At 34.7% G+C, this 20,863-nt stretch overlaps 1 protein-coding gene across 1 annotated transcript in view; it reads left to right on the plus strand.

Annotated features, from left to right (window-relative positions):
- Positions 1-20,863, plus strand: part of nonC (serine/threonine-protein kinase Smg1) — a 1,124,353-nt gene that overhangs the window by 238,161 nt on the left and 865,329 nt on the right. Inside the window, exons 14-16 of the mRNA XM_090398044.1 lie at positions 3,100-3,199; positions 8,921-9,022; positions 15,777-15,980. Coding sequence (XP_090254170.1) covers positions 3,100-3,199; positions 8,921-9,022; positions 15,777-15,980 — 406 coding nt within the window. The remainder of the gene's footprint in view (positions 1-3,099; positions 3,200-8,920; positions 9,023-15,776; positions 15,981-20,863) is intronic.

Raw genomic sequence — 20,863 nt, forward strand, 5'->3', positions numbered from 1 at the left:
GCAGTCGTAATATCCTTATTTTGATGGCGGGCACGAATCATCATGATACAAGTTATTCTCTTCCATGATTCAGGTGGGTTCCAGCTATCCATCCTTTCTGACATCTTGTATATGAATGAAGAAGGGTCCAAACTTTTAAATGAAGAGAAGTGTGTGTTAATACATGTAACTTACGGAAAAATATAATTAATTATAAATATGTCAAATTTATCCCGAACACCCTGTATATTTGTCATCTTTTTATCTCTCGGTAACAGTCATTAAAACTTTTTCATATATATATATATATATATATATATATATATATATATATTACATTATGAAAGCGGGTGGTATTAAACCTGATATCAAAATTGGAGATTGAACAAGTATATAGAACAAACAAAACATTTCAGCTATTTAAGCACAGTTGAAGATGGCATATTAAATTGAAATTAGACAGCAGAATTTAGAAATAAAAACTTTGATCAAAAACTGGAGACCTCAGATATGAGTGTCCTGAGATAGATTAGGGGAGACTGAACAGATGGCATCATCATATTAAAAATGATATTAGGAAAGAGTTTGCTTTTGTTAGCATTCAGGAATGTGTTAGCAGAGCTAATCTCAGGTGGTATGGTCACTTAAATAGAATGGGAAAAGAAAATTAGCAAAACAAGTATTGTCTGCCAGGTTGGCAGGAAAAAGACCCAAAGAAAGACCAAGATATAGGTGGATTGATCCAGTAAAAATTGCCTTAGAAGAGAGAAATATAAGATCTGATAATAAACAACAAATTACACGATAAACACAGTAATTCAGTTTAATTAAAATTATAATTAATTAAAATTTATTTTAATATTTATTGAAAATAACAGTATATCATTAGTGCATATAAACAAGCAAATCAAAGAAATGGGAATACAAGGTACATACAACAATCAGTTTATCAATTAAAAACGGTTGCCATGTGCTAGAAATTAATATATTAATAAATAATAATAAACAAGTTTTGATGTTTACATAAAATGTTCAAGAGAGACAATTATTCCAATTCAGGTTTGTCCAATGTTTCGCAACTTTCTTTGAAAAAGTGTTCATATATAAATCTGCTTCTATGGAGAGGACGAGTTTCATCCCACCGAATACTGTGTTTAGTGTCAATACTGTGTTGTGCCTGATCAGACTTTTTGGGTTTCACGTATTTAGTGTAATATAAATGTGTTCATGAATTCTTTTTTCCATAGATTGGTCTGCCCAAAGTAAGTCAAATTACATTCACAAAGTATCTGGTAAACATCTGCTAATGATAGAGGTGACAGTTTGTCTTTTGTAAATGGTAACAGTTGAGAAATTTTGTTGATAAGAAAATATGTGGGAATAAGATGATACTTCTTCAGAATTCTATCAATAGGTTTAGAGATACCAGAAATATAAGGGATTGGAACCCTGCGGTCTGTTGAAGAATCCTTAGGTGTTGGAACATAGGAGTTAGTTATCTGCTGGATTTGATGAGGGCTGTAACCATTCAATTAAAGTTCTTGTTGTGAGGGAGAGGAGCATACATTATACTGTAATAATTAAAGACTTGATAACACCAATTTTTTGAGAGGTGTGATGAAAACAGACTTTGAATGTATCTGCCAGTAAAGGTAGGTTTTCGATAAACACTTATTGAAAAAATACTGGAGGCTGTGCGAGTGTTTATCAAAAACCAAGGTGTGTTTATCCTCTTCAAACCACAACAATTCTCTACAAACCACAACAAGATCTGAATTACTCTGTGATATTGTGATAATACCATTGTTTAGTGTGATGTCACTTAATTGTCAGTGTATTTCATTGTGTGTTTGTTGAGTTCATGTCAATCTAAAGCATTTTTAGGATGTTTCATTGTGCATATTCTCAATATTCGTTATCCAGGTGCGAGTGGCCACGATGAGTCATATATATGTTGATTTACTGATCAAATAAGTAATTAAATAAAATGAAATTAATAAATAAAAGACTAAGGTAATTTACTGATCAAATAAATGTTTTTGTTTACTAAATAAATCTGTTTAATATCATATGGGGTTTGTGTCCATGTAAGATTATGACATAATTGAATTTTTGTTAAAAATACTTTTTTTTTTTTTTTTGAAACCCTCCAGAATAAAGTATGGAATGAGGTAACAGAACTTATTTTTGAATTTAAATACTTAAATTGCTGTCAGAGTTAACAATCAGTGCACTGAACCTATTGTGAATGTTATTGTAACATGTTGTATTGCTTTTCATTTATTGTACTCATTTGAGAAGCTGTTATAATATACATATACATACAACTTGTGATGTAATATACTTGCATTAAAAAAAAAAAAAAAAAACTGAAAAAATATGTGTAACATATTTCTTCAGTAAAACTTTTTTAAAAAACTATGTGTAGTATACATAGTTTTTTAAAAAAGTTTTTGCCTATTTTGACTGATGCAGTAGAGACATACAGACTAACATAAAGACCTAAGTAGAATACAAGCAATGGAAGTGAAAGTTTTGAGGACCATGTTGACAAAAGCAAAGAAAGATAGCATAAGAAATGTATACATTAAGAATGGTTTAGGACTTAGAATGTGTTGAAGAAATGCTTGTGATCTCTCTCTCTCTCTTGAAGTTGTTTGGATTTAAATGAGAATAAATTTCAAAAGAATAGCAATCTATGAAATGAAATTTAAGGAAGACCATAGACAAGGTAAGATCTAGAAAAAAGAAACCTGAACTGGAATAATCGTCGCAAAGAATTTGGGAGGATAGAAAAAAATGGAGAGATTTGATCCACCTGACAGTCGGAACAGTTGCAGATCAAGATAAAGAGTGAAATGCTGTTGCTGTACACTGGTATTTCATTGACTCCATATATTCTCTTTTTAGCTTGTCATTTTCAAGGATAAAAAATGAAATTTATTTACTGGAGGATAAACTGTAATTCTTTCATTTGATGTTGGGTAATTTAATTAAAAAGCAGTTTTTAATAAATATACACTTAATTTTATATAATTTTTTATGTCATGTGCAAGAATTCAATGAATAATATAACTTTTGAAAATTCACAATGAAAAAGTATTTCTCTATTCTCAACAGCATTTATGAATGACTCTGCTATTACGAAAGCTTGCTATTTGGTGATACATACCTTGTTGAAATTATCAGTTCTTATGCTTCCTGATTTTATTCTTCATCGGTAAGTATTACGTTTATTAATGTTACTTTATGATTTGAAATAAAGTCAACTTCTGATGATATATTTTATAAGCATCATATTATATTTATTAATTGCCAAAATGTTATTACATATTTGATAGTATTCTTTTATTTAATGGATTATCACAACGGACAAAAGAAAAAAAATCTTAAATTTTAGTACTTGCATTGCAGTAACTGATGCATTTTCAAAGCTAATGATAACAAAAGCAACAATGCATAATTTAATCTTCTTCATCAGCCCATCAGTCCCCTAGGATGGGGTAGAGTTTCTCCTTTAATTAGGGATCGATGAATTAATACAGCTGGCACCTCACTTCTCTGTTGCATACCCTAAGGACAAGTATTTGTGACTGTAGATCTATGTGTTCACAGGATTAGTTTGCCTGTTCTGAGGGATGAAAAAGTTTCTGCAAGAAGAAGACCTACTCCCTCCATATGAGACCTGAAAGCTTGCCATTTGATGAGACCTGATAAAGATTCCACACTTCATATATGGGATTCAAATCTGGGTCTTTCCAACCAAACGGTTCATCTATACCAACTGAGCTATGGAAGCTCTGCATAATTGAATAAGAAAATCAAATTTCAAGCAAGTATTAAATGTCCTATATTTGCTGGGTGTTCAAAGGTAACTAGTACATTGCATTAGGCATAGGATGACATAATTATAAATACTAACACCCACAGGAGGTAGAGATATTTACTTGATTGCCTCATACACCAGAAAGAATTATGATCAATTCATAAATGAAATAATATATATAATTTGTCTCTTTTATTCCACATAAATTTATTTACTTAGCTTTCCACCATATCAGCTTTGTTTAATTATGTTGCTATTTCCATATGTAAACTGCAGTCATCACTAAAAATTGTATCTAAAAGAGCTGAAAATGTGTAACATATTTTATAGATATTCCATTCAAGATGTAGTGGAGTTTTTCATGATTTTCATACTAGATTTGTTACAGCAATTATTCAATTTAGTTAAATAATCTACAAACTTGTACTGGATTTAACATTTTGTGCCCATGGTACAAAATGCACTATAGGTCTGCATGAGTGGGATTAACATTTAAAAATAAAAAAAGTAGTTACAAGATTTTTGTGTGAAGGTGTATCATTATAATGAGGTTGAGAATTTTTTAGGCATATTAGACATCTCTGATACATGAATTTTATATTGATTTAACTTTGGTCTATCCTCGGATATTTTGTTTTCTTGCTCTGTGCTGAAACAGATGTTAAGAAAAAGAAAGGTAATAATACTTTGGAAACATTCCATCAGAGAAGTTTAATGTGCTTAGATTAATTCATTGAGTCAGTGGATGCAGTGAACCATATGGAATATATGTTTATTTCATTGTTATTGCTTTTGTTGTATACCCTTTATGTGTATCAGAATTTTATAATCTGGTAACATATTTAACAACTATTTATTGGTCACCAACTCTTCAGATTGTTATTTGTCAGTTTAACAGCTCTTGTATTTCAATCAACTAAACGTATGTTAAAGTTTTTCCACTTGGCTATATTATAAATTAAAGATCCCAGGAAATTATATTCTTGGTTCCATCCCTTATCCAAGTGTAAGCAAACAAAGTTTGTGCATGAAGTAACTTCATGAGAGGGCAACTTTTATATAGAGGCTCATGACTTCACATCAATTGCCTTAGTATCTTATAATGCAAAACACATCCTTATTGACATGTATAATGCTATGCATTATGGGAAGGGCCACTACTCAGACTCTTTCGACCCACTTCTTCGACCTTTATTGAGGTCTCATCAATGGAAGCCAGATTCAGAAGTGATACCAAGGTTGAAGTAATGCAGAAGTCATATTTCCATATACAAGTAGCCAAAAGGTGTCTCATAATGCAAAACATTATACATGTCTGTAAGGATATGTGCATTGCATTATGGGATACTTAGACATTTGATGTGAAGTCATTAGCCTTTATATATGAGTTGCCTTGTCATGAAGCTACTTCACATGCAAACTTTATTTGCTTACACTTGGATAAAGGATGAAACCAAGAATATAATTTCTTGGCATCTTTAATTTATCAACTAATGTACTTCTTAGTAGCAGCAAACCACACATATCTTGATATTCTGGGTCTTTTTTCCTTCTACTTTTAATTTAGACTGTTTTGATAATTTTTCAATAAGCATTCTGTTTAACTGAATGGTTATTCCTTGTTTAAGTGAAGTCTAATTGTGGGAACTAGATTAGCTTTGCTTACACATTCTTAAATATTATTAGTGCCAAACACTTTCCTGATAATTTCACTTTGGTATGGTTCTATCAATGATGCTAAAAGTTCTTTCGTACATTTTTTTCCTTTGAACTCTCATATCTCCATCTTCCAGTTTTGATCGGGTAGATGCATACATTCTAAATTTGGATTGCAGTTGGTTTGCATACTGCTGGTTGGGTCTTTTGGAGGATTCCTTCCTTGTTTTATATTAATTTGTTCATCTGGCTTCCCATCGCATCCTCCCTACTTATTCTGTTATTTCTTTGCATATTTGATATGTCATTTCTTTAAAAATTATGCCCAGATAGGTAAAATATATAACCTGTTCTACACATTCAGAAAACAAGTTTTTAATTGTTGATTTTCATATTAAATGTCGGAGCAGTTATTTAATTTGGCTTAAGAATCAGTGCAGATTTATCTTAGAGAATAAGGATAAGACATCCATACCCATAGAGAATAATGTTGTTTACACATAGGAAAGAACTTGTGTCTTCTATTTCAGTATTCAGTTTAATGACATTTTGTTTAATAATGTAGATCAGCACACATCCCTATCCTGAAACCTGATTTAAAATCAAACTATTTTTCTATACATCCTAAAAGATTCCTAGGAAGATGGTTTGATGCTCATCCTGCTGCTTAAGAGCTTATATGCTCCACAGCTCATAAATTTTATGAAGCTACGTCTGTACTATAGAGATTTAGCTTATATGAACAATTTTTTTCTCTTGATACCTTATATGTTTTTTGAGATTAACAAAGCTTAAATAGTAGCTGTATGTAAAGTTGATTTAGCTAATAAGTATATTATCTTGTAATTTCTTGACCATTTGTACAAGGTTATAATCAGTTCCCAGTTCCCTTTGGATGAATTGAGTTTCTACACTATTTTTCTCTTCAACAAGTTTTCATAGCCTTTTCTTAATTGTGTTTGCATTAATCTTAGCTCATGAATTAAATTGATATGATGATCGCTCTGCTCTAACTAACACCTGCAATTTGACCTTTGACCAAGGCTACTGGATTATGCTGTGTGGTTGCTGCAAAATTGTATTTTTACCTGGTCCAAAAACCCTGCTCTAGAAACCAAACATGGAACTTCTTCAAGCCATTTCAAGCCTCCAAAAAACAGGGCAGTGGTCTCACATGAAATTCATACATCACATCAGCACAGTCACAGACATCCATGCCCATAATACAGTAGATTCAGGTTTCTGATTTTCTTCTACCTGAAGTATTGATAGGTACTCCTAATCATATTTCTAGATAATTTTTCTCATTGTTCTCTTATTACATGGTATCACAGAATAGAAATTTTCATAAATTTCTGATGCTTGAGAGATAAGGCTAGATTACTTGCATACACATGGAAATAAAATAATAAACTTTAATTGCCAATTATTTCAAACTGAAATTTACAGTTTCTTCATTAGTGGCAGGAAGGCAAGATAGAACATTAACAATGGATTATTTAGTTAATATTATTAACCAAAAAAAAAAAAAAAAAGTATTTTCAGTTCAGTGCACTGAGCATTTGATATACCATATTTTTTTCAGACCATAAGACGCACCTTTTTACATAGAAAAATCGACTGAAAATTGGGGTGCGTCATGGTCCAAAGGTAACATTAAAATACGAATCTTTGCACTGTACCGAAGTTGTTAGCGAAGTTCAATTAATGGTGCAATATGTTAATTAAATTAGTAAGTATGCCACTGAAGGTAGGTACCTAAGTTATCTCACTGCATGTTGGTGAATTGCCTATTTAGAGCGTCAATAGTCATTAGTGTGTAAACATATGCGCTTTTGTATGGTCATTTGAATTATTTTTTATAAGTCGTTAAAATTTTTATCTTAAAATTAGAAAAAATGAGTGTAAAACAAAAAAAGACTTTCGTATAACATGAGTTATAAATTAAATGTGATAAATTATGCAAAACAATATGGAAACAGAGCAGCAGAAAGACATTTTCGTCCACCACCACCAACAGAAAAAATGGTTTGTGAGTGGAGCAAACAAGAGGAACAATTAAAACTGCTATGTAAACACAAGAAAACATTTCATTCGCACCTAGAAAAATGGCCAGAATTAGAAGTACAAATGAAAAATTGGGTAACAAATCATCGAAACATGGGAATATTTGTTTCTACTATAATGATAATTTTTGAAGCGAAACAATGGGCAACTGCTAATGGAATTTTAGATTTTACCGGATCACCATCTTGGTGCTTTAGATTTATGAAAAGACAGATTATGCATGCATACAAAAACCAATCTAGCCCAAAAAATGCTGGCTGTCTATGAAGTTAAAATTATAGAATTCCATAGATTTGTCATATCAGCGAGAAGGAATTTAACTTTGAGCTTAATCATATTGTGAACATGGATGAAGTGCCTCTAACTTTTGATGTTCCTTCAAATCGGACAGTAGATTCAAAAGGCACCAAATCAATAGTGATCAAAACAACAGGTCACGAAAAAACTTACTAAACTGTAGTTTTAGCTTGTTGTGCGGATGGAACAAAACTCCCCCCCCCCCCATGTTATTAATCTTCAAGAGAAAAACGTTACCGAGAGATGAAATTCCTCGTGACATTATTTTCCACGTTCAAGATAAAGGCTGGATGGACGAAACAGGAATGAAATTATGGATACAAAAGATGTGGGCAAAACGTCCAGGTGCATTGTTTAAAAAAGCCTGCGATGTTAGTGTGGGATCAATTCAGAGCGCATAAAACAGAATCGACCAAGAAGCTTCTAAAAGAAATGAATACAGAATTAGCTGTCATTCCTGGAGGCCTTACAAATCAATTACAACCCTTGGATTGATCTATTAATAAACCACTCAAAAATTTTATGTGGGAAGAGTGGAACAAATGGATGACAAAGCCAAATCATGATGTTACAGCAACAGGACGTATGAAACAACCAACAATTTCAGAAGTGTGTACCTGGGTGAAAAACTCATGGGAAGTTGTGAAAGAAGAGACAATTATAAAGTCGTTTAAAAAATGCAGGATAAGTAATGCGATGGATGGTACCGAAGATGACGCATTTTTTGAAGGGAGTGACAACAATAGTTCAGACGAAAGTAATACAAACGGTGACATTAACGAGACGAGTGATAGTACTGAGAATGAAGATGAACTGAATATTGCTAATACAAATGATTGTAACAATAAATAAAAATTAAGTAAGAATTTGTAAATATTTTTATATAATAAAACATTTTTTTCTAAAAATCGTCTCATAAATTTGGGGTGCGTCTTATCGTCCGGTGCATGTTATCATCCGAAAAATATGGTAATTTTTATTTTGAATTTATTAATATAAATTCAAAGTTTATATTGAATCGTTGTATGGATGTTTGTGTGATTTATATCGAATTTTTATGTAAAACGTTCTTAATGAAGTACTGTTTGATTTTAGGTGCTATGAAGTATGTGTGCTGAAACTCTGTGATCATGATGAAGAAATACAAAATAATTTTGCTAGTATTTTAATTTTGCTACCTTTTGATATAATCATGAGGTAAGTGCAAGAAAGGCATCAGTATTAATATATTGATTACATATTATAATATATTTATGTTTTTACTACACCCAGTAAATAAAAGAACCTAGTGCACATCAATGCTTATGTTTATGAAAAGTGACATCACAGTTGTTATTCTCATCTGCCATGCAGGGTGAGGATTGAGAAAGAAGAAATATATTGACATTTTTGTTGAAGATATTGAAAAAAACATTATGATGTAGCACATAGCTTGCTGCTCTTATTTTAATAGGCTAAACAGAAAGGAGAGGAATAATGGCTGCCACTTTGCTCTGCCATTCACCATGGAAGTGTCTGTCTTTTCCTTACATGTGAAGGTTCGTTTCAACATCGCATAGCCTGATCAGTTTCATCTAGCATAATCTCAGCAATATAATATGACATTGAATATCTCATTACACCAAAGTGCATAACTTTACATTTGCTAACACTGAACTGATAGTCATTTTCACATGCCTGTAGTTCCAGCATATTGAAATCATTCTGCAAGTACTGCATATCAGCCACATTTCTGATTACCCTGCCAATCTTTGACTCAAGGATTGGCAGGGTAATCTTTCTCAGTGTCTTTAATATATGAATAACAATGGACCAATGACTAATCCATAGGTACACACTCGTCATCTTACATCTTGCATACTCATGTTTCCTATATACCACATTTTGATATCTGTCAGTCTGGTGTCATGTTTTCCACGTGTATTCATTCCTCTTGCCTAACTCAAGGATAAGATTACTATAAAATGTGAACAAGATGCTCAAATATGTCCCTTCCTTAGTAAGCCTGTGCTGTTTATTACAGAGTATTAGATTCTCTGTCGAGCAATTTCTTATGCAAACTGGTATTGAGATACTGATAGGTCAATAATTAGACACATCGGTCTTACTAATATTTACATTTATGTTTACTAAAATGTTGAACTGATAGCCATTATCACATGTCCATAATTACAACCTATTCAAATCTGCAAGTACTGCATATCAGCTGCATTTGGGATTTCCTTGCCTTACTTTGCATCATCATTAGCAAACAACTGTGTATTACAAGTCAAATCTTTCTTAATGTCATTAATGTGAAGACAGAATAAAAATGAACCAAGGACTGATTTTACTGTGGCACACTACCCTCCACCTTAAATGTTGCAGACTCACGACCCTGATATACCACTTTTTTTTTTATGCTCTCTTTCAGCGATCATTTTATCCATGCTAATATGAGGCATGTTCAGAAAGTAAAGTCTCTTCAGATTTTACCACCAAATAAGATATGGGAATGGGGGTTGCACATGTGTGATGGCATAGAATGACTCAGTAACTAGCTGTTAACCATTTTGCTTTCATCATGCTATTGTTTGTTGTCTTCTATGTCTCCTATTCATTTTTGCGACGAAGGATGCGATAAAAAAATCCCTCTAGTTACAAGGATTGTGTGTGATATGATTTTTTGTTTTCAGAAAACAGTAGTGCTGTAGAAATTCACTGATGACTGTTTAAAGTTTACTGCTTAACCTGATGACTGACAGTAAGGCTAAGCAGTGGTGTTGTTTGTTTAACCCCTTAGCATACAAAGATGTCTGTGACACATCTTTTGTTTATTGCACCAAAATTGATTTTGAATTTTGGTTTCACATATAAATGCAACCGAATATAGATGCTAGACAATCTTGTGCCTATTTCCTTTCAGCCGAGAAAAGTTGCCAACGGCGTGTATCGGCTATTTCGTTTGCATTTGCACAAATTCATCATTATTTTTCAAATAATGATGAATTTGATCCAGCAAATCGCCCTCACCCAAAACTCACCCAAAAAATTGGCAGAAAAACGACTGCTTTCTGATTTTTAATTGGTACGTTAAGGGGTTAAAGAAGGGTGCTTCAGTGTTCACGATGAAAAATACAGTGGCTGGCGAAGATCATGTGTGATATGATTTTTTGTTTTCAGAAAACAGTAGTGCTGGAGAAATTCACTGATGACTGTTTAAAGTTTATGGGCTTAACCTGATGAGTGACAGTAAGGCTGAGCACTCGTGTCATTTGTTTATAGAAGGTTGCACCAGTGTTCATGATGAAGAATGCAGTGGCTGACCAAGTGTGGTGGCAGACGATTTGGTGGAAAGGAGTGAACATGAAAATTCATGAGCATCATCGTTTCACAATTATGCAACTTTCTTTTGAATTTTCGGAAGGTTCATGCTGTCATTTGTGAAGTTGTGACAGAAAAGCTGTAGTATAAGAAATTGTGTGCCAGATGAGTCTCAGAAATGCTGACTAATGCACATAAACAGCAACGAGTGGAATCAGCACAGAAATTTTTGCAGTGATATGGAAACGAAGGAGATGAACTTTTTTCTCATATCATGACTGGTGACAAAACGTGGATTTTGTACAAAAACGTCGAGTCAAAATAAGAATTAATGCAGTGGTGCTATTCATGATCTCCAAAAGCAAAAAAAAATTAAAATAGGCACTATTGTTCAAATTATGGCCAGAAAAGGACTGGGACCAAAAAGGGAGCATGTGTATCAGTTTTCTCAAGAACCACAATTAATGCTGATGTGTATTGTGAAATGCTGAAGAAACTCAGACGAGCAATTCAGAACAAAAGACAACGAATCCTGTCATCAGGGTTTGTGCTTTTGCATGATGACACGAGAGTTCACACTGCAGCTCGAACTGTCTAGCAAATTCACAAGTTTGAGTAGGAACTTTTTGATCAACCACCCTGCAGCCCTGACTTCATGCCCAATAACTACCTCTTGTTCCTGCATATGAAGCAACAGTGGCTTCCATCTCGATGGTTTGAAGAAGATCAGAAACCAAAAGAATAGATGTAACTCAATGGTTGAACTCACTGGTAGCAGGCAGGCATTTTTATGAAGAAGCTTGTGGCATGATACCAAAAATGCAAGTGATATAAAATGTAGGTATTTTATTGTATAAGATATTTTTTTTTACTTCTCTACCTTTTTTTTTTTTTTTTCACCAGACCTTACTTTCTGCATGCACCTCCTACTTTATAATCCAATCCCATCTTCTCCATTTTATTCAACAATTTTCCATGCTGTATCCTGTCAAAAGACTTGGTAATGTCCAAACGTGTCATGGTATACACTGAGTTGGTATTGCATTATGCTGCCCTCCCCATACATTCGGCACCAGCTGATATCAACGTCATATGTGGTTACTATAAATGGGCACACCTATCATCTGTACGTAATCAGTAAATGTTTGTAAATCAGGAATGAGGAAGCGTGGCAACATAAGCCAATTTGATCCCAGGCAGATAGTTGGGCCCATAGGGCAGGCACCAGTATTTTGGAAACAGCTGCACTTGTTGATTAACCATGTACGGACATTCAACACATTGGCTGACTAGAGATCAACAAGGACACCCATGATGATTGCCAGGCATTGCAAACAATGCCTCACATGTGCCAAGGAATGTCGGCAAGGGACCCTCGACAGATGGAAGAAGATCATCTAGAGTGATGAGTCCCATTTCCTTCTGCACTATGCTGATGGCTATGTTTGCATTTGGTGTAGACAATACGAAGCTCTATCTCCTGGTTGCACAGTTGGAGTTCAACAGGCCAGTGGAAGTGGTGTTATGGTCTGGGCAGTTTTTTCCTGGCACTTCCTAGGTCCATTAGTTACCATCCCACTAACGCTTAATGATGAATGTTACAGTACCTGTTAACCAACCATCTCCATCCCTATCTGTAGGCGTTCTACCCCAACCACAGTGCCATCTTTCAACAGGACAATGCACCTTGTCATCAGGCTTGTACTGAGCAGTTAGAGGAACATGACAACAAATTTGCCATATTGCCTTAATCCCCAAATTCCCTTGACTGTAACCTAATTGAACATCTGTGGGATATACTAGAACGGTGTGCAAGAACTGCTGATCCTCCTCCATGAAATGAACGTGAACTGACAGCTGCTGCAGCAGACATGATTCCATTTACACATGAAAGATGTTTGACACCATGTGGAATCTGTTCCAAGGCATCTGCAAACTGTGATTGCACAGAAAGGTGAACCAACACATTATTAGGTGGGTGTTCCTAATGCAAAGCTAAGTCAGTGTATCCATTTCTCTTGGCTAACTTATTAGTCACATTATTATAAAATGTGAGCGGGTTGCTAAAATATGACCTTCCCTTAGAAAGTCTACACTGTTCATCCCACAGTTATAAATTCTCTGTAAACCTATTTCTATATGCAAACTGTTGATAATGTTTCCAGAGCATCATCTTGAGTAGCAGTTGCAGTAAATGTGTTGCTAAGCTATTTTTTTTAAGTAGATATTAGCAAAATTGTTATGTATTTGTTATGTTATTACCACCAAATACGTACATAACAATTTTATTGTTATAAAATTGTTATGTATGTATTTGGTGGTATTTTGTTTATTTTGAATGTGTGGTTAAGTCATGTTGTTTTCGTCATCTATTAAGTGATATTCTTTTCAGCATCATTGTTCATTATGGCACCGATACACCCGAGAAAAATGGCAACTAAGACATCAATGTTGGCTGATATCAATGTGGAGGATTTAGTTCAGTGTATTGTGTGTTTGATGTATTCATTGCCTAGAGTGAATGGTTTATAGAACGAGAGTGTGAACGGAGAAAATATTTTTCAGAAATGTTTATAAATGAATATAAGAAATGTGAGTTGCGAAAGAATGAAGTGACTGATAATAAGGATATAAGGCATGATTGTCAGGGTGTTGTGGAGAATGTAGTGGAAGCAGTGGGTGATAGTGAACAAAATATGATTGAGAGTTTGAAGGAAGTGGTTGAAAGTAATGTGGATGATGAGATACTAGTGGGGAAAGAAATTGCATGCTTATTTGGACTCCTTCACAGCACAAAACATGAGTTTGAGCGAATGAAGAAATGAGTGGTAAGGAAGGATGGATCATGAAAGAAAGAGTGAATGGGAAAATCATATAAGTGTGAGAGACTTGGAGAAAAGAGATAGTATTGTAGGCGATCTTGATGATAAAGGTGTATTTAATGAGAAAGTGACAAAAGCATGTTTTCTAAGTGGGAAGGTAAAGGATGTTAGTGATACTGTAATTATTCATATGAATGGAGCAAACAAGTTCATTGTATTGGCTGGCACAAATGATTTGAAAGGTTAGAAATATGCAGTGAGAGAAGATATGAAAGAGTTGTTAGTGGAAGTGAAAATGAAGAGCAAGAAAGTAAACATTGTGAGTCTGCTTCCTTGGTATGATAGGACAGAACTGAGAAGAAGGGCCATGATTGCCAATGAATCCATGAGAAGATTGTACAGGAGGAATGGTATGCAGTTATGTATGGAGTGAGTTAGAGGGATGTATATGCCTGACGTATATGTCTTTTGAATGGTTTTGGAGTTAGATGTACTGCGAAATTGTAGTTTAGTGAGAGTGTTGTAGTGCACAACCAGGGAAAGTAGAGATGTTAGGGAGGATGAAATCTAGCATGTGTGTGTGGCCTCTCCTGTGATCAAATAATGATGAATTTGATCCAGCAAATCACCCTCACCCAAAACTCGCCCAAAAAATTGGCAGAAAAATGACTGCTTTCTGATTTTTAATTGGTATGGGTACAGTAACGATTATGCAATGCTGAACTGGATTTCACAGGTCTCCAATTTAAATGAGTAGGTAATGATGTTACACAAGGGTTATTATGGATACAAAGGGACGTTGAAATGCATGTACATGAATGCAAAAAGTATTAGGAATAACTGAGGAGTTTTTGGCATTGGTAAGCTCAACTAGTCCAAAAGTTATAGGCATCACTCACACCTGGTTGACTGAAATTATATAGTTACAGGGATAGAATGTAAAGGGTATTGTATTTTCAGGGAGGATAGAGGGAACAGGACTGGAAGTGGGGTATTGCCGATGATAATTGCAGAATTACAATCAACAAAATTAGAAGTTAAAGAGGATATTAGGTCTGAGGGAGACGGTTCATTTGAGGCTGTCTGGTGTGAGAGAGAAAGAGGCAAATAGTACAAAATACGTTGTTGGGTGCTGTTATATACCAAGGGGGTCCACAGGAAGATGCTATGTAACAGCAAATTAGTACAATGAGTGTAGGCCAAACATTTATTATGGAAGATTTTAACTATGGGGACATAGATTGGAGGGAGGAAAGGGGTATAGCAAGATGGAAAGAGGATTTATGCAGTTGCTAAGGGATAATTACATGAAACAGCATGTTATAGAGGGGGACAAGGGGCTTGAGGGTGTTGGATCTGATAATAGCATCAGAAGATGTATCCATAACCAAGCTAGACACTCTGCCTCCAAGTGGAGAGAATGGCCATGCAGTCTTGTTGTTCTGAACTGGTTCACCATGCGACCATAGTGAACCAGTTCATATTGGAAGAGTAGATATATTATGCATGAATGAATGAATGAAGGACAACATAAACCTTTATGACCAAGGCAGGATTTAAACATGCAGAATTTTGACTGGAGAGTGGATATATTAACCACTCTGTGAACCACACTGGCATTGGCATATTTAGAAACATTTTGAAACACTCAGGTGTCCATGTAATTTTTACAACATAGTGCACTCTTAAATAATTTCTTTTGAAATGCTGAAATTAATTAATTTGTTGGATTATTTAAATTTTCATTAAGAGTTGGTGTCTTGTTAGTGTAGTTTAGTAGTTAATATAATATTATAATACTATCTACACACATGCTTTTTTATTAGAGGTTGCCCATCTGTCCTATCCCGTGGTGCCTTGAGCTGTGAAAATAGAGCTGAAACTTTCAAACTGAGTGATAACATGACTTCTCTATATGACATATGGACAGCACGCCATGGATATATGAATAAATCACCATCTACATCCACATTCCAATCTCATCATTTTAGAACTGTAATGGCATATGTTCTTCAAGGTTTACAAACAAAGTAAGTGATATATTCAAACAGCATTCAGCTAAATACCACTATACTGTATTATGAAAGAATGGCTGTTATTTTACATGTGGTGTTATTCATAAAGATAAAAAATTAAAGTAATTTTTCTTAAGAATTAGGCAGTTAATGCTGGAGTGTAGATTAAATAAGAAATTACATATAATCATTATTCGTTTTAGCACTGCTGTTTTATTAATTTTTATAATATTACATAAAAAAAGTGATCATTGTTAGCTTTATGCTTGTGAGTTAAAAATCTAGAGTATCTAGAGATAATGGAATGCCATAGACTGAAACCTAACACTAAAGAACTGAAACATAGAACTGAAATATACTGGGTAATCATTGTGCCAAACTGCTATGCATAGCACAAGATTTACCATTCCATTTGTTAACTAATTCACATCTTTTTCTTCAAGATATTTTTGTAGTTACACACACACACACACACACACACACACACACACACACACACACACACACACACACACACACACACACACACACACATGCACGCACGCACGCACACACACACGCACGGGTGGTCTGAAAAGTTCTCAGCTTAACAATGAATAAATGAATTTATAATTTCAAAATTATTTTTATTTTTCAAGATAATCTCCCTTAAGACATACATTTATTCCAGCAATGCTCCAGCACCATTATCCTGTCCCTATAGTAGTTCTCAGTAAGATCTGCAAAATACCCCTCTATAGCTGCAATCACCTCTTGATTTGAAGAAAAATGCTGACCAGCGAAGAGGATATTTAGTTTTGGGAACAGATAGAAGTCAGAGAGAGCCAAATCTGGGGAATAGGGTGGATGTTCCAACAATTCATAGTGCAGATCCCTTCATTTTCCTATTGCCAAAACACCTTTATGTGCAGATGCATTGTCTTGATGAAAGATGATTTTTTTTATTATGCAAACTGGGTCTTTTCTCATGAATTTTTTCATCTAGTCTGGTTAAAAGATCGGAATAATATGCCCTGTTTATTGTTTTACCCTTTTCAAGATAATTAATAAACAAAATGCCTTCAGTATCCCAAAACACCGATGCCATGAACTTTCGTGCTGATGGAACCGACTTTGTCTTCTTTTATACTGACCCACTGGCTTCTGTCCACTATTTTTACTGCTGTTTGGATTCTGGTGTGTAATGGTGAATCCAAGTCTCATCCATAGTAATAAATCGACGCACAAAATCAGTTTTATTCTTGTTAAAACTCTTCAAGCACTGTTCAGATATTTTCATGCGAGTGTATTTTTGATCTGCTGTGAGCAAGAGCAGCACCCATCTTGCGCAAAGCTTTTTCATTTGCAATTCTTCATGCAAAATATATCCTACACATTCTTTTGAAATGCCTATACTCTCAACAGCTTCACTCACTTTGACTCGCCGGTCATCCAATACCATATCATGCACTTGATCAGTGATTTCTGGTGTTATACTTTTTGGACGTCCTTCATATGGATCATCTTGAAGGCTGGTACAACGATGTTTAAACTCGGCATCCCTTTTCGTAATTGTTAAAAACGAAGGAGAAGAGTGCCCATAAACTCTTATGAACTTTGAATGAATTGCTTTTGGCATTAAACCATCTTTTACAAAGAATTTTATAACTGCACAATACTGAATTTTATCCATTTCAAGGAATGCAGACAACACTTTTGCTTCAGACAACTGTATAAAACAAACTACTTGATAGAATGACTTGCAATTTCACATGGATGCTTGTGACAGATATACCAACTTAGAAAAAAAAAATCTTGCCGATAGTTTTCCAATCTTTGGCTGAGGTCGAGAACTTTTCAGACCACCCTCATATATATACAGCCTCTGTAGCTCAGTCAATATAGACAAATCCCTTTGGTCAGAAAGACTAGATTCGATTCCCATCAGTGACGTGAGGAACCTCTTTCGACGAAAGGCGAGTTAGCCAGTCTCATGCAAAGGTAGAAAGTTATTTTCACCTGGAAACTCAGGTTTTTCATCCCTTAGAACAAGCAAATTGACATTGTAAACACACGCATCTACAGACATAGGACACACTGGAAGGCATGGGGCTAACCATCTTATCTTCGAGTTGCAGTTACGAGGTCCAAAGTATAGTTGGAAGATTGTGGATGCTGCTTAAGTGCCTGTTAGGACCACTGATGATGATGATGATGATGATGTGTGTGTGTCTGTGTGTCTATATATATATATATATATATATATGCATGGAGGTTCATTTACTCAGTTGTTAAACATATTTTTTAAAAGAATTGAATGACATAAACCGAGAGAAAAGGAAAAAGGTTTAATAGTATCACACGACTAGTTTCCGCTTTTTACAGCCTTCTTCAGGTGTTTTTATAAAAGAAAAAACCTTAAACACTGAAGATAAAAAACTGTGAATAGCACAGGAAAGTCACTAAACATATTTAATGTGAAAACGTTGTAGTTAATGTATTCAAAGCTGTCCTTCGTTGGCCACATTGTTGGGTGAGTGCGTGCATATAGCATCTCGTGAGTGCCAGTATTTGATCACAGCAGAATGACAGTCTGGGAGGTTATAGCTTAAATTATTATTTAAATGTACAGGGTTGAGGATGATTTCTCTAGATTCTACAATTTTTCTCTCCAATTCGTCATGGCAATGGAAAATGTTGTTAGATCTATCCCGAAAGATTGTACGACTATGGTTTTCATCATCAGAATCAGCCAAAAAAAAAGGATATGGCTGGATAAAGCACTGGCATGTGTTCTCTTGTAAGTGATGTCCCTCCTGTGCTCCTCCATACACAATTCAATAGACTTATCTGTCTGGCCAAAGTAAGGAATGTCACAGTCACACTATATCATATACACACTGGGATATTTTAGATTGTGATGGCTAAGCTTTGGATGTTTCACTAGAGAGCGGATCTTAGGAAGCGGAGTGAATAAAGTTCTGATGTTATATTTTTTGAGAACTTCGACTAATTTTTGAGAAACTGAGGTTATCTATGGTATAGATATATTGCCTTTAACATTATTCATTTCTTCAGTATGGCGACTAGGAGGATTAAAAAGGAATTTTTTTAGTAATTTTTTTAAAATAACCGTTCAGTCTGAAAGTAGATCTAAGAAAATTAATTTCTTTATGAAGTTCATCTGGATCGTCAAGAAGAGAGCGAGCTCTATGTCAGAAAGTAGAAATATTTCCAAGTTTTTGAGGAGGGAAATGATGGGACTGAGTATGGAGATATCAATTGGTGTGTATAGGTTTTCTGTACAGCTAAGATCCGCTCTCTAGTGAGCTGTCCAAAGCCAGGCCATCACAATCTAAAATATCCCGGTGTGTATAAGATATGGTGTGACTGCCGCATTCCTTACTTTGGCCTGACATATAAGTATATTGAATTGCGTATGGAGGAGCACATGAGGGACATCGCTTACAAGAAAACAAGTGCTTTATCCAGCCATATCCTTTTTTTCGGCTGATTCTGATGATGAAAACCATAGTCATACAATCCTTTGGGATAGATCTAACAACATTTTCTACTGCCATGACGAATTGGAGAGAAAAACTGTAGAATCTAGAGAAATCATCCTCAACCCTGTACATTTAAATAATAATTTAAGCTATAACCTGCCAGACTGTCATTCTGCTGTGATCAAATACTGGTGCTCACGAGAATCTATACCCACGCACTCACACTCACCCAACAATATGGCCAACAAAGGAACAGCTTTGAATACGTTAACTACAACATTTTCACTTTAAATATGTATAGTGACTTTCCTGTGCAGTTCACAGTTTTTATCTCATCATCATCAAATTCCTGCCATGTACCCTCAAGGGGTGTACAGGATATGATAGTACTACATGAAAAAAAAATTACATCGTTACTAACTTCTTATCTACAATTTTCCTCCAAATCAGTCTGTTACTTGTCAAGACTCCAACATTATCAGATCTTATATTTCTATCGTCTAAGGCACTTTGTACCTTATCAATCTACCTATATCTTGGTCTTCCTCTGGGTCGTTTTGCTGCCAACCTGCCAGAGAACACTTGTTTTGCTAATCTTTCCTCGCCCATTCTATTTAAGTGATCATACCACTTGAGATTAGCTCTGCTAACGCATTCCTGGATGCTGACAATGTCAGGTTCTTTCCTAATATCCTTGTTTTTAATATGATATTGCCATTGATGCCATCTGTTCACGCCTATAATCTTTCTCAGGACTCTCATATCTGCGGTCTCTAGTCTTTGGTCAAGTGATTTACTTCTGACCCAGCTCTCAGATCCATAAGTTAAAACTGGTTTGAACACTGTCTTGTATACATTAGTCGGACAGCTAAATTAGTCGGACAACTAATTTAGTTGTCTGACTAATTTCTCTCTTATTCCATATGAATTTATTCAATTGACTTCCCACCATACCAGCTTTGCTGATTCTGTTCTCTATTTCTTTATTTAATTTACCATCTTCAGTAAAAATCGTGCCTAAGTAGCTGAAATGTTTTACTTGTTCCACAGGTTCTCCATTCACAACACAGTTGACATTTTCAATGATTCTGCCTATTTTCATTGTCTTTGTCTTTTTATTGCTGACCTTCATACCATATCTATTACAACAGTTATTCAATTTAGTCAGAGAATCTTGCAGACTTGTAGCGGATTTATTTAGAAGTATAACATCATCCGCATAAAGCAAAGAGCTGACATTAGCATCTCCAATTTTGATATCATGTTTAATACCACTTTCCTTCATAATGTGATCCATATAGATAATGAATAACAGAGGGGGATAATGTACATTCTTGTCTCACAACAGATTTAACATTCAACCATCTTCCGGTACTTCCTTCAATTCTAACTGCTGACTTACAACTCAAATAA

The sequence above is a fragment of the Typopeltis vanoorti genome, chromosome 9, assembly GCF_054136105.1.
Source record: "Typopeltis vanoorti isolate ZY-2024b chromosome 9, IOZ_Tvanoo_1.0, whole genome shotgun sequence".
NCBI classification, from domain to species: Eukaryota; Metazoa; Arthropoda; class Arachnida; order Uropygi; family Thelyphonidae; genus Typopeltis; species Typopeltis vanoorti.